Source organism: Myxine glutinosa, chromosome 5, assembly GCF_964187855.1.
Source record: "Myxine glutinosa chromosome 5, kmMyxGlut1.1, whole genome shotgun sequence".
NCBI lineage: Eukaryota > Metazoa > Chordata > Myxini > Myxiniformes > Myxinidae > Myxine > Myxine glutinosa.
Genome location: NC_136265.1, coordinates 90170253 through 90183571, shown reverse-complemented (window position 1 = coordinate 90183571; position 13319 = coordinate 90170253). Strand labels below are relative to the sequence as shown.

General features: G+C 37.7%; 1 protein-coding gene and 1 long non-coding RNA gene across 2 annotated transcripts; one reads left to right on the top strand and one right to left on the bottom strand.

Moving 5' to 3' along the window:
• Positions 1 to 4812: 4812 nt before the first annotated feature.
• LOC137428467 (uncharacterized) lies at positions 4813 to 6853 on the bottom strand. Its single transcript, XR_013623362.1, has 4 exons — positions 6802 to 6853; positions 6471 to 6706; positions 6232 to 6322; positions 4813 to 5046 (listed from the first exon to the last, which is right to left on the bottom strand). It is a non-coding gene; the product is annotated as an uncharacterized LOC137428467 (long non-coding RNA).
• Positions 6854 to 10509: 3656 nt separating this feature from the next.
• LOC137428468 (uncharacterized) lies at positions 10510 to 12927 on the top strand. The gene has a single exon (XM_068118386.2). The coding sequence runs from the start codon at positions 10537 to 10539 to the stop codon at positions 12778 to 12780; it is 2244 nt and encodes a 747-aa protein (XP_067974487.2). The 5' UTR covers positions 10510 to 10536; the 3' UTR covers positions 12781 to 12927.
• The last annotated feature ends 392 nt before the right edge of the window (positions 12928 to 13319 follow it).

Here is a 13319-nt window from a genome sequence, read left to right as displayed (position 1 = left end):
GCGGCTAACCGAGCCGGTGTGAGGACGCACACTCCCCCGCGCCGCGCCGTTGTTGTAGTTGTTGTTGTAGTTGTTGTAGTTGTTGTAGTTGTTGTTGTAGTTGTTGTTGTAGTTGTTGTTGTAGTTGTTGTTTGGGGAAGAAGATGGGAGGAGGTATGGGAAGGTCCTAAACTCACTACTGGTGCCATATAATCACATTCTGGTGCAACGAAGAGTCAGAATTAATGGAAACGAGTCCTTAACTGACATAGACTAAGAATAACTAGCAAGATGTCCGAAAGTTGTCTACGTGAGATGCGGTGGACCTGGGCACGACATTTAATGGGGGAAAAAGGGGAAGGTCGGTTCTACAGAGTGTTATTTACAGGCAATGGGACTAGGGAATGGGGGATTGGGGATAGTTGGGGAGTATTGGGGAAATAGGGGAGTATTTACAAGCGGATATTGAGGCCAAATGCCATATCCGCAACAATATTGTTTGCTTTTGGAGGAAACAGAATTACAGATTAATACAGATAATGGTGTTATGATTAATATTACATAGGTTTTTTCTCATAAATAAATGAGTAGGAAAGAACTGGTATATGTTAATCAAATCAATCTTAATAAATTAACATCTTGTATTCAAAATCAAAAGCCTTGTATTATTAACGTTAATACAATTCAAAGAAAAGGAGCAGTAAGAATTGGTGTTTTACTCACAAGAGAGCAGGTAAAAACACTAAATGATGCTGGTTCACTTAAAATTAAAATGACAAAACCTATGTTAAAGAAATATTCAATACAAGAGGGAGGATTTCTCCCGTTTCTAATTCCTTTATTTGCTGGTTTAAGTGCGGCGGGAGCATTGACTGGTGGTATTTCAGCAGCGGTAAAAACTGCTAACAAAAGGAAGGCACAACTAAAAGCTCAAAAAGAATTGGAAAGACGTAACAAGGAGTTGGAGAAACAAATTAGTGGAAGTGGTGTAATTGTGGATTTTGCTCAAAAACTTGAAAGTCTACCTGATAAAGCTAGATTGTTAGTTGGAGATATGCTTTCCTCTATCGCTCAAGCGGGTGTTAAACTAACTAAAAGGGGTAATGGGTTATATCTTTCTCATAAATAAATGGATAAATGGTTTAAACAATTTGGAAAGAATACAACGTCAAATATAGAACTTACTAAATATTGTAAAAAACAAAAAATTGATAATGTGGTTATTTGTATGAGAGATGAATTTAAAAAGTTGTCCAAGAATACAATGAATATTATTATGAATTTAGACACACAGAATGGTTCTCATTGGGTTTGTATTCATAATAGTCAGGATAAATATTATTTTGATAGTTATGGCATGCCACCGCCTGTTGAAGTAATACAATTCTTACAGAATGGTGTTTATCAAACATTTCAAGTTCAAGAAATTAATTCTAAATGTTGTGGTCAATTATGTTTATATGTATTATTTCAACTCAACAATAATGAAAATTTTTATGATATCATTTTTAATCTAATATAAATGACATGTTGGAAAAGATGGTTCTATCTTTGGAAAATCCTCTCAGGATATTGATTTATCAAATTATTATACAAAGGCACAGGCTGAACGACAAAAATATAGTATAAGTAAAAATATTAATATGAAGAATACTTATAAATCAATCAATTAATCCAAACCCGACAGATGCAAATGACTTAATTAGATTTAGTGGTTTATCACAATATATATTTTTAAAGAAAACAGCACGTTTTGTTAAACAAGTAAAATTTACAACCACAACACCCGGTTATACTGACCATACACCTTTCCTCATTCAATTTAACTATCTGCTTACAATTGAATTTTATAAAGAAGGACATATCGTTAATATGCGAATCAATAAATGGGGGTATGATATGCCTGATTTAGGGTATAATTGGTATTTTTCAATAAACTTAGAAGACCTACATGATTTGAATCAGTCTCGTAAAGAAGAATATTAGCCGCTTGGTGAGGATAAGGATTTATGTGGAAGTACAATTAGTCAACAACAAATACATGGTTTTAAGAAAAGAAAAATATATGATAGTATAGCGATGGTTAACATGACAAAGAAGGAAGGTAATGAGATAAGGATAGAAAGCCGAGGAATACAAACCGATTTGGTAGTGGGAAGATGGGGTGGTATTACCTGTTATAATATTAATCTCACATATATTTCTGATACATAAATGGCAGGAAAAAGACTACAAGAGAATTATAATTTTTGTATTCAGGGATACCTACAAGAAAAGGGTGCTCGGTATTACATACCTTATGATTTGGAGCATATACATGGAAATTTTGTCATTAAAAAGTGGCCTTATACTGATATTGCTAAACCCACAAATAGAGACTTGTTTAAAATATTAAATAAAAATGAACTTCTCAAAGTTATGAAATATAAAACTCTTTTAGAAATCGTCATCAAATCTTATTGGTATCCTATTATGAGAAAAATAATTATAGATACAAGAATATCTCAAAATCCAGATGAGTATATGTATAATATTCTTTGGGGCTCAAGCTCAAGGGTAGCAAGGGATGAGGAAGGAGTTGAAGAAGAGAAGGAGGAAGGAGTTGAAGAAGAGAAGGAGGAGAAGGAGGAAAGGGAGAAGGAGGAGAGGGAGAAAAAGGAGAAGGAGGAGAAGGATGAAAGGGATAAAAAGGAGAAGGAGGAGAGGGAGGAAATGGAGAAAAAGGAGGAGGAGGAGAGGGAGGAAAGAGAGAGGGGGGGAAAATATAAAAATATGACCATTCCTGAGATTAATGAAAGATTGAAGTTATTACGACAAATAAATCAATCTCAACGCACCGAAGAGGAAAATAAAGAACTAATGACTCTTATGAAGATATTGGTTTTTAAATTTGCTATAATAAATTCAGAGAGCAGATATACAACATATAGTTGATGATGTTGGTGTTATTGACTTTAGTTAGTTTTATTTGTAAATAAATGGAGGAGAGAGTGAAGGCATTCCTAAGGATTCTTTGTTTTAAAAATCAAGATAGAAATGTATATGTTGAAAACCCAAAATGCTTTGGCACTATGTAGGACTTTTTCTCATAAATAAATATGAGTTATTGTCTCAAATGTAAAAAGAAAACTAAATCTAAAAATATCTCCTTTGTTAAAGCTAAAAATAATCGAGTTTATCAAAAAGGAATATGTCAAGTGTGTGGCTCTAAAAAGTGCCAATTCATCTCTCCTAAAAGTGGAGGAGACATACAAAAGTTTTTGTCAGGAAGTAAATTTACAACAACTGGAATTCCAGGGGAACTACATCTACCTGGATATCCTTTCTGTGGTCCTGGAACAAACCTGGATAAAAGATTAGATGAGGCTGACAATCCTAAACCTTGGTCTAAACCTGCAAATAGGGTTGACGAAGTGTGTATGAAGCATGATATTGCTTATGGGAAAACCACTACGTTGACTGAAAAACATAAAGCCGACAGAGAAATGTTGTATAATTTGTCTTTGATACAAAATCCAACGTTGAGAGAGAAGGTTGATAGGTTTATTGTGAGAAATTTGATAAATGCTAAATTGAAACTTGGCCTTGGTTATTCACCCTCAAAAAACTATTAGGCTCTAATGATGTCATCAAGACTGAGGAGCTTTTGGCTGATGAATTACATAAACCTATAATCACAAAGTTTAAAAGAAGGAAAGTTTATTCTAAATACACGGACCACATATGGTCCGCTGATTTAATCGAACTAAAAAATGATAAGGGATACAAGTATGCTTTAACCGTTATTGATTTGAGGAGTAGATTTGCTTGGGTTGTTCCTTTGAAAAACAAGAGAGGTTATACTCTGATGTTAGCCTTCCAACAGATATTTAATAAAAGTAAAAGAAAACCAAAGAAACTGTGGACCGATGAGGGAACAGAGTTCTATAACAAAATATTTATGAAATTTCTTAAGGGGGAGGGTATTAAATTATACAGCACCTTTAATGAAGGAAAAGCAGTTGTTATTGAGCGTTTTAATCGTACTTTAAAAGAGAAATTATATAAAAAATTCACACAACTCGGTTCCCAAAAATGGGTGTATTTTATTCAGGATATTGTAGATAATTACAATAATACAGTTCATTCATCAACAAAATCAAAACCATCAGAAACATTTACAAAATTAGAATATGAAAAGGAGATTAATTTGAGAAAGCCCAAGTTCAAAGTTGGTGATATTGTAAGAATATACAGATGGAAAAGCCATTTTGAGAAAGGTTATACAAAGAGATGGACTAATGAATTATTCAAAATCGTTGATGTAATGGATACTATGCCTTGGACTTACAAATTATATGATATGAATTGGGAAGAAATCTTGGGTTCATTTTACTCACAAGAATTACAAAAAACAAAACTGATAATTCATTAAACAACAACCATCCATACTTTCATCCACCCAGATTAGCTAATTTAATTGGTAGTAATAAAAATAAAAATAAAATTTTTTTTAAATCATAAGCCACACCCACACAGACCCCACCCACAGACCCCACCCACAAACCCCGCCCATTCAGACCACACCCACACAGACCCCGCCCACACAGACCACACCCACACAGACCCCGCCCACACAGACCACACCCACACAGACCACACCCACACAGACCACACCCACACCCACACAGACCACACCCACACGACCACACCCACACAGACCACACCCATCATCCCCCACCCCTGTGCGCCCCCACCTTTGATCCCCCCTCATCCCACCCCCACCTTCCCCACACACACAAGGGGAGGGGAGGGGTGGGATGAGGGGGGATCAAGGGTGGGGGCGCACCTTCTCATCTTTTTTCCCTTTATTCTCTTTTTGTAATTAAGAATTAAATAATTCTGGACAAAGCGAATAAAATCAAAATTATGAAATAACATTAAAAACATAAAAATTATAATAAAACATTTTTCACGAGGTATAAATTCAGTTTCTTCCATAAATTCAGTTTCTTCCATAAATTCAGTTTCTTCCAAGGTATAATATCCTCTTGTCTCCCATGTTGGCTTCACAAATTTCTTTTGTGTCTGCAAGGCACAAAAGGGATTTTAAATTAAAATCACCAAACACAGTATTTGCCTGCCGTGCCATCCCAAACCACATGAGGGCAGTCTAGGACCATAAATGAGAAACTCCATTTATACTACACACATTGTAAGATGAAAATTTTAAACTCACATGGCCAGGGAATGAGTTGACACTCCTCCCAACTATCATCTCTGCTATTGATCTATCATCATCCTTCAGAACTCCAGGTAATTCTGTAAGGGGTTCATTCAGATCCTCCCTTTGTTGGTGAGAGAGGCTGTTCAAACATTCAACCATCTCATTATTTTGTGTCTGCAAGGCACAAAAGGGATTTTAAATTAAAAATCACCAAACACAGTATTTGCCTGCCGTGTCATCCCAAAACCACATGAGGGCAGTCTAAGACCATAAATGAGAAACTCCATTTATACTACACAACTCACATGACCAGGAAATTGGTTGACACTCCGGTCGTCGAAGTTGTGAAATCCATTGGTTTCATCGTCAAAGTTCATGTTGTTTGGTTGGCTTTTAATGCTGAAATAAAACAAACAGTTGACATTTAAATACCAACTCACTGGTGATATCAAAATCGCAAGACAGTATCCAAGTATCCACCAAACCGTTTAATAACACACATACACACAGTATCAAAGTTTGTGAAGAATTAATCATATATCTTACCTCAAATCCCAGGTCTTTATGAAGTCATCGATCTCATCTATTGTCTCTGCTATTGATCTATCATCATCCTTCGGAACTCCAGGTAATTCTGTAAGGGGTTCATTCAGATCCTCCCTTTGTTGGTGAGAGAGGCTGTTCAAACATTCAACCATCTCATTATTTTGTGTCTGCAAGGCACAAAAGGGATTTTAAATTAAAATCACCAAACACAGTATTTGCCTGCCGTGCCATCCCAAACCACATGAGGGCAGTCTAGGACCATAAAGGCACAAAGGGATTTTAAATTAAAATCACCAAACACAGTATTTGCCTGCCGTGCCATCCCAAACCACATGAGGGCAGTCTAGGACCATAAAGGCACAAAGGAATTTTAAATAAAAATCACCAAACACAGTATTTGCCTGCCGTGCCATCCCAAACCACATGAGGGCAGTCTAGGACCATAAATGAGAAACTCCATTTATACTACACACATTGTAAGATGAAAATTTTCAACTCACATGAGCAGGAATTTGGTTGAAACTCCGGTCGTCGAAGTTGTGAAATCCCTGGGTTTCATCAAACGTCATGTTGCTTGGTTGGCTTTTCATGCTGGAATAAAACAGTTAGTTAAAGGAAATAACACACAGCTCACTTTACCACACAGCACCTTTAACACACAGTTATTCAACCACCAACTTTGATAAAAAGGAGAAAATTAATGGATTGAAGTTTGTGAATAATTAATTATATCTCTTACCTCTCGCATAGAATTTCAAACAAGGTGTTTAATTCGTTGTCAGTCATTGGTTCTGTTGAGACAACCTTGGATAATATTAACGGGTGAGAGAGGCTTTCTAAACACTCAACCATCTCATTATGAAGACCCCTCCGAACTTCAGTGAATCTGTAAAAGTTTCATTTGACTTCTCCCTTTGTTGGTGAAAATCAATGATTTCATTTTCGACATCAATCACCAGGTTTGATAAAGATGTACTGTAAAAGAGAAAAAACAATAATTATTGAGAGGATGTTAATGATGTTCCATATAAGACAATGAATAATTAATCGTGAGAACAAAAAAAACTTACCTGTCTTCTGATAAAGCTTCATCCTCCATCCTCCAGAGAAACATAACGTGTGTTTAAAAAAGCAATGTGTGGTTAGAGCCTTTATAGGCAAGGCTGTCATTTCCTGTGCCACGTTGGCAACTGGCTCAACAAAAGATGATGCAATGTTTCACCATAAATGATAGAACCAAGTATGAGCCAGATTACAGAGTGGTCTAAGGAACTACATTAAGGGGGTAGTGGGGGGAATAGGGTAAAAATTACATGTAAGTGAGAAGGATCATAGGTTCATAAGGCTAGAAGGATTATAGGTTCATAAAGGAAGAAAATCATAGGTTCATAAGGTGAGAAGGATTATAGGTTCATAAGGTGAGAAGGATTATAGGTTCATAAGGCGAGAAGGATTATAGGTTCATAAGGTGAGAAGGATTATAGGTTCATAGAGGGAGAAATAGAGGTGTTTATGATTTTTGAAAAAGACATGGGGGTAAATGACATTAGATAGGGATTTCCCATGTTAAACGGAGGTGTCCCAGAAGCAACATTTATCACCTACTCATGTCAACAGGATGAAAGGGAGGAAAGGGGCCTCATTTGGCCACCCATTTTGCTTTCACATTTATTTATGTCATTCTTTAGTTCGTCCTTCATTTCTTTCATGTCCTCACCCGACTTGACCATAAAGGCCCTCATTTGTGCCATAAATAGGCCCCAGTCCATTGGCACCGCGGGCTCGGCTCTCGCCGCCATGTGCGAGGCGCCGCCATTTTTCTTCCCCTACTGCCGGCCCCTCATCAATGCCCTCCTCTTCCTCCAATTCACCCCGGGGGTCCTGGGTCATTGATTCTACCTCCTCTACCTCATTTTCTACCCCCACCGGCATTCGACCATTTTGGCTAGCCATGGCACGAATTCAATTTGTTTTTAATACTAAATTTCGGTCGCTCGTAATTTGGAGTGCGTTAAGCGCACTTTGGGTCCTATCCCAAACTCCTGACACCAATTGTTGCGGCCAATATGTACAATTGGTGTCCAAAATTTTGTCTAAAAATTTTTGTCCCAGGTTCCAAATCCCCACTCCTGACTCCAATTGTTACTCCATGGGGTGTACTTACTTTTTCCTGTGACTGTATATAATACTGCTGTGCATCACAATTAGTATTACAAAACAACACCCGTGTTTCTCTGCTTTCCTGCAATGAGAAGAGTACGAGCAGGTTAGAACGGAACGCAAGTAAGAACTCACTTACAAAGAAAGAGGGACATTTCAAGAAACTCAGAAGTCCATGCGGACTTACACAAGAGCATACCTCCATCATGTGATGAATTGTTCACAACTTTTTTAATATAATGCGATACGTCGTTTTAGCCCTATCACACAATGGTGAAGAATCATTTGACAAATGTAAAAAAAATTATCGCATCAGTATCCGGATTGCGATCGTCACAGAAATTGAATCGAATGTCCTTGTCACGCACCCAACCTGTCCACCAAGTTTCACCCGAATCCGTACCTAACTTTTTGAGATATCCTGCTATATATCAGATTTAGCCCTATCTATTAGCTTCAATGGTGAAGAATAACTTAAAAAATTATCAGATCTGGATCTTCACCAAAATCTAACCGTTTCCTCTTTGTCACATTCCCAACTTCTCCACCAATTTTCGTCCGACTCCGTCCACAACGTTTTGAGATATTCTGTTCACAGACAGACAAACAGATGGGAGTGAAAACATAAGCTCCATCCACCTTCGGTGGTGGAGGTAAAAATGACAATAATGAAAATGATAACGACAGTGGTGACGTTGATCATGATAACGATGATAAATAATAATTATAATGACAATGATGACAATTAAATTGGATTAAGACCCTGCAGACAGATATGATAATGGTCTGTCAAAGCCCCTCCAAAAGATACATATGCAGTATATCTCTCCCCTCCATCTCCCTTTTCACCTCCCCACCCACACCCCACCCCACCTCAACCCCTTCCTCCTCACGCGCCTCCTCTTCCACCTACCCTTAAAACAGTAACTCATTTATTTTTGAGAAAAATTCATACAGAGTGCGAAAACCTTTTTGGTTTCCAAAATACATTTCTATCTTAATTTTTAAAACGTAAAGAATCCTTAGGAATGCCTTCACTCTCTCCTCCATTTATTTCGGGAAAAAATATGGATTGAAAACTTTAACTCTCGTCAAGAACACCAACATCATCAACTGCATAATCTTTTCCTTCTTTCTTTTCCCCATTTTCTCGTTTAAATCTCCTCTGAAATTGAAGGTATTTTTGAAAATAATATTTTCATTCGACTTTTAATTTCTTTATTTTCCTCAGTTTGTGAGTTTGATTTATTTTCCATAATACCTCTAATCTTTTATTAATCTCACTGGTTTCCATATTTTTTTATTTTTCCGCCCTCTCTCTCTCCTCCCTCTCCTCCTTCTCCTTTTTCACCCTTTCCTCCCTCACCCTTGCCTCCCTCTCTCTCCTTTCTCTCTCTTCCCTCCCTCTTTTGTCGTTCTCTCCTTCCTCATCCCTTACTACCCTTGAACCATCTCCCCATGGAATATCAAAAATATTCATCTGGATTTCTTGATATTCCTGTGTCCAAAATATATATTTTTACACAGATAGCCACAACTTTTGTCTTCTGCTCCACTGGCAATGGCATTATCGAGCTCCGAAGCTGGAAATCCCAGGGAACAAATACCACGATAACACCACCAAACCCTGAAAAGGAAAACAGTGGAGGTCAAAAAAACAGAAATGGCAGGAAGTCAAAGTTGTATCAACCTTTTTGAAACACCCTGCACATGTATACATAATATATACATACAACTCGAAAGATTTGCAGCTCAGGATTCATATTGTAAAGGATGTGTGTTAATTTACGAGCAGAGCTGTCAAAGCCAAAAGACCACGTGAACAAATGTGACAGAAAGAATGTCATCGACAGCATACAATGTGAAGATTGTGAAACCAATTATGTGGGCCAAACATCCAAACGCTTAACCACAAGGCCAACTGAACACCAACGGGCTGTATGATGACCAGTCAGGTTGTCATTGGTTGTGACACACAGACACACACACACCAACACACATTATCATGGAATCAGACCACGATCCTTGGTACAGGATCTTTGAGAGTGAACTTCGAGATTATCGAATAATGAAGCTTGGGGTGTGGTCTGCCGGTTACGATAGTTTCCACGACCCGTTTCCACACCCCTCGTCCCACTCTGGGGGTGTGGCCTTGTTCCGTAGTCGGTTGGTGGGCGGGGTTTACTTGTCGATCGTAATGTCTGGATAATGTTGGCGATTTTTGTTGGTTAAAGACTTGTGTTTTTATGGCCGGCTTGTTATAATTGTAAAAACATAGGGAAAAACCACTGAGGGCAATCACATACTGGGAGAGAACTAATCTTAGACCCTACCAAGTTAACACAACACCATCCCCCGTGTGGTGACACGTAAACGATCTTAAGCTCAGTTTTCCCTCCTTAATACATTGAGCTGTCTTCCTACCCATACACGGTGGTCCATGCTATTACTACACAATCCTATCTCCACTATGGTATTTAATCCCCTACCCCCACAAATGCAACAATATGTTCATGTTTGCTTACGTTTGTCAGAATTGTATCATGAGTATTGAACAGAATCAGTTTTTTTTAAAATACATGCCATGTGATGTTGTATTTACAGGTGGATCCATTGAATCTACAAGTGTGGCTGCACCTACTTTTATGAACAGTGTAGACCCAGACCCGCAGGACTCGCCAACTGAAACAAACAAGAGGACTTTATACAAACACAACAAAACGAATCATGAATTGTTTGCACGTAAAAATGTTCACCAGGTTCACAAAGGAGAGAAAGATGAACGCCCATACAAATGCAAAATTTGTGGAAAATCCTTCAGTCATTCAGCCAGCTTAACATCACACTTGGAAAAACACAATCGTGATTGCCCATATAAATGCATAATTTGTGGAAAATCTTTTAATCGGCCGTGCACCCTGAAAAGACACTTAGAAATTCACAATGATGAACGCCCGTACAAATGCACAATATGTGGAAAATATTTTAATCATTCATCCAACCTTAAAACACACATGAGAATTCACAATGATGAACGCCCATACAAATGCACAATTTGTGGAAAATATTTTAAACACCCATCCACTCTTAAAACACACGCCACCATTCACAATGCTGAACTCCCATATAAATGTACAAGTTGTGGAAAATCTTTTAAACACTCGTCCACTCATAATATACACATGAGAATTCACAATGATGAACGCCCATACGAATGCACAATTTGTGGAAAATCTTTTTATCTGTCATCCACCCTTAAATCACACATGATAGTTCACAATGGTGAACGCCCATACAAATGCACAATTTGTGGAAAAGCTTTTAAACACTCATCCACCCTTAAAACACATGTGAGAATTCACAATGATGAACGCCCATACAAATGCACAATCTGTGGAAAATCTTTTAAACTCTCGTCCACCCATAAAATACACATGAGAATTCACAATGGTGAACACCCATACGAATGCACAAGTTGTGGAAAATCTTTTTATCAGTCATCCACGCTTAAATCACACATGAGAATTCACAATGGTGAACGCCCATACAAATGCACAATTTGTGGAAAATCTTTTAATCTGTCATCCACCCTTAAAACACACATGATAATTCACAATGATGAACGCCCAAACAAATGCACAATTTGTGGAAAATCTTTTAAACTCTCGTCCACCCATAAAATACACATGAGAATTCACAATGATGAACACCCATACCGATGCACAAGCTGTGGAAAATCTTTCAATCAGTCATCCGCCCTTAAATCGCACATGAGAACTCACAGTGATAAACGCCCATACAAATGCACAATTTGTGGAAAATCTTTTAAACATTCATCCACCCTTAAAACACACATGATAATTCACAGTGATAAACGCCCATACAAATGCACAATTTGTGGAAAATCTTTTCAACATTCATCCACCCTTAAAACACACATGATAATTCACAATGGTGAACGCCCATACAAATGCACAAGTTGTGAAAAATCTTTTAATCAGTCAGGCCACCTTAAATCACACGTAACAATTCACAATAGTGAACACCCATACAAATGCACAAGTTGTGGAAAATCTTTTAATTATTCATGCAACCTGAAAACACACATGAGAATTCACAATGGTGAACGCCCATACGAATGCACGAGTTGTGGAAAATCTTTTAATCAGCTATCCATCCTTAAATCACACATGACTATTCACAATGGTGAACGCCCATACAAATGCACAAGTTGTGTAAAATGTTTTAATCATTCATCCAACCTTAAAACACACATGAGAATTCACAATGGTGAGCGCCCATACAAATGCGCAAGTTGTGGAAAATCTTTCAGTCAGTCATCCCACCTTAAAACACACATGAGAATTCACAATGATGAACGCCCATACAAATGTGCAACTTGTGGAAAATCTTTCAGTCAGTCATCCAACCTTAAATCACACTTTAGAATTCACAATGGTGAACACCCATATAAATGCACAATTTGTGGAAAATCTTTTAATCGAACATCCATCCTAAAAACACACATGAGAATTCACAATGATGAACACTCATACAAATGCACAATTTGTGGGAAATCTTTTAATCGAACATCCATCCTAAAAACACACATGAGAATTCACAATGGAGAACACCCACACAAATGCACAAGATGTGGAAAATCTTTTAATCGGCCATCCACCCTGAAAATACACATGAGGATTCACAATGGAGAACACCCACACAAATGCACAAGATGTGGAAAGTCTTTTAATCGGCCAGGCCACCTTAAAGGGCACATGATAATTCACAAGGATGAACGCGCTTACAAATGCACAATTTGTAGAAAATCTTTCAATCAGTCATCCACTCTTAAAAGGCACAAGATGATTCACAATGGAGGTTCCTGAATAACGATCTTTTACTGAAAAGGAGGGGGACATTTTGAGTTCTGAGAGAACTTCCTCACCTTCTAAAACCTACAAATGGAGATAACAACGAACAGGAGAATGTCTGTATACCTCTATGCATGTATGTATGTGCACAATTTCTGGAATGTTTTTTTAACTAGTCACCTCACCTGAAATAAAATGCACATGACAATTCAAAATGGAGAATGCCTGGAGAAACGCACAATTTGTGGAAAGTCTCTCATTCACCGATATTTAAAAAAATAAAAATTCATTCTCATTCTCATTCACCGATCCACCCTTAAAATATACATGGGAATACACGAGAGATTGGGGCACAGGAGCATTAGTCGCAGGGTGCAGCACAAGTGTAGAAAGGTGGGATAAGCCTTAAAGGAGGGGGTGGGATTATTATTTTGCTTATTTTTTTTACATATTAGATGCACAAATACCACATAAACACACACACAGACACAATGGAGGTGGATACTTTGAAACCTGTTTGGTCTCTGTTCCACCTTCTGAAACCCAAATTATGG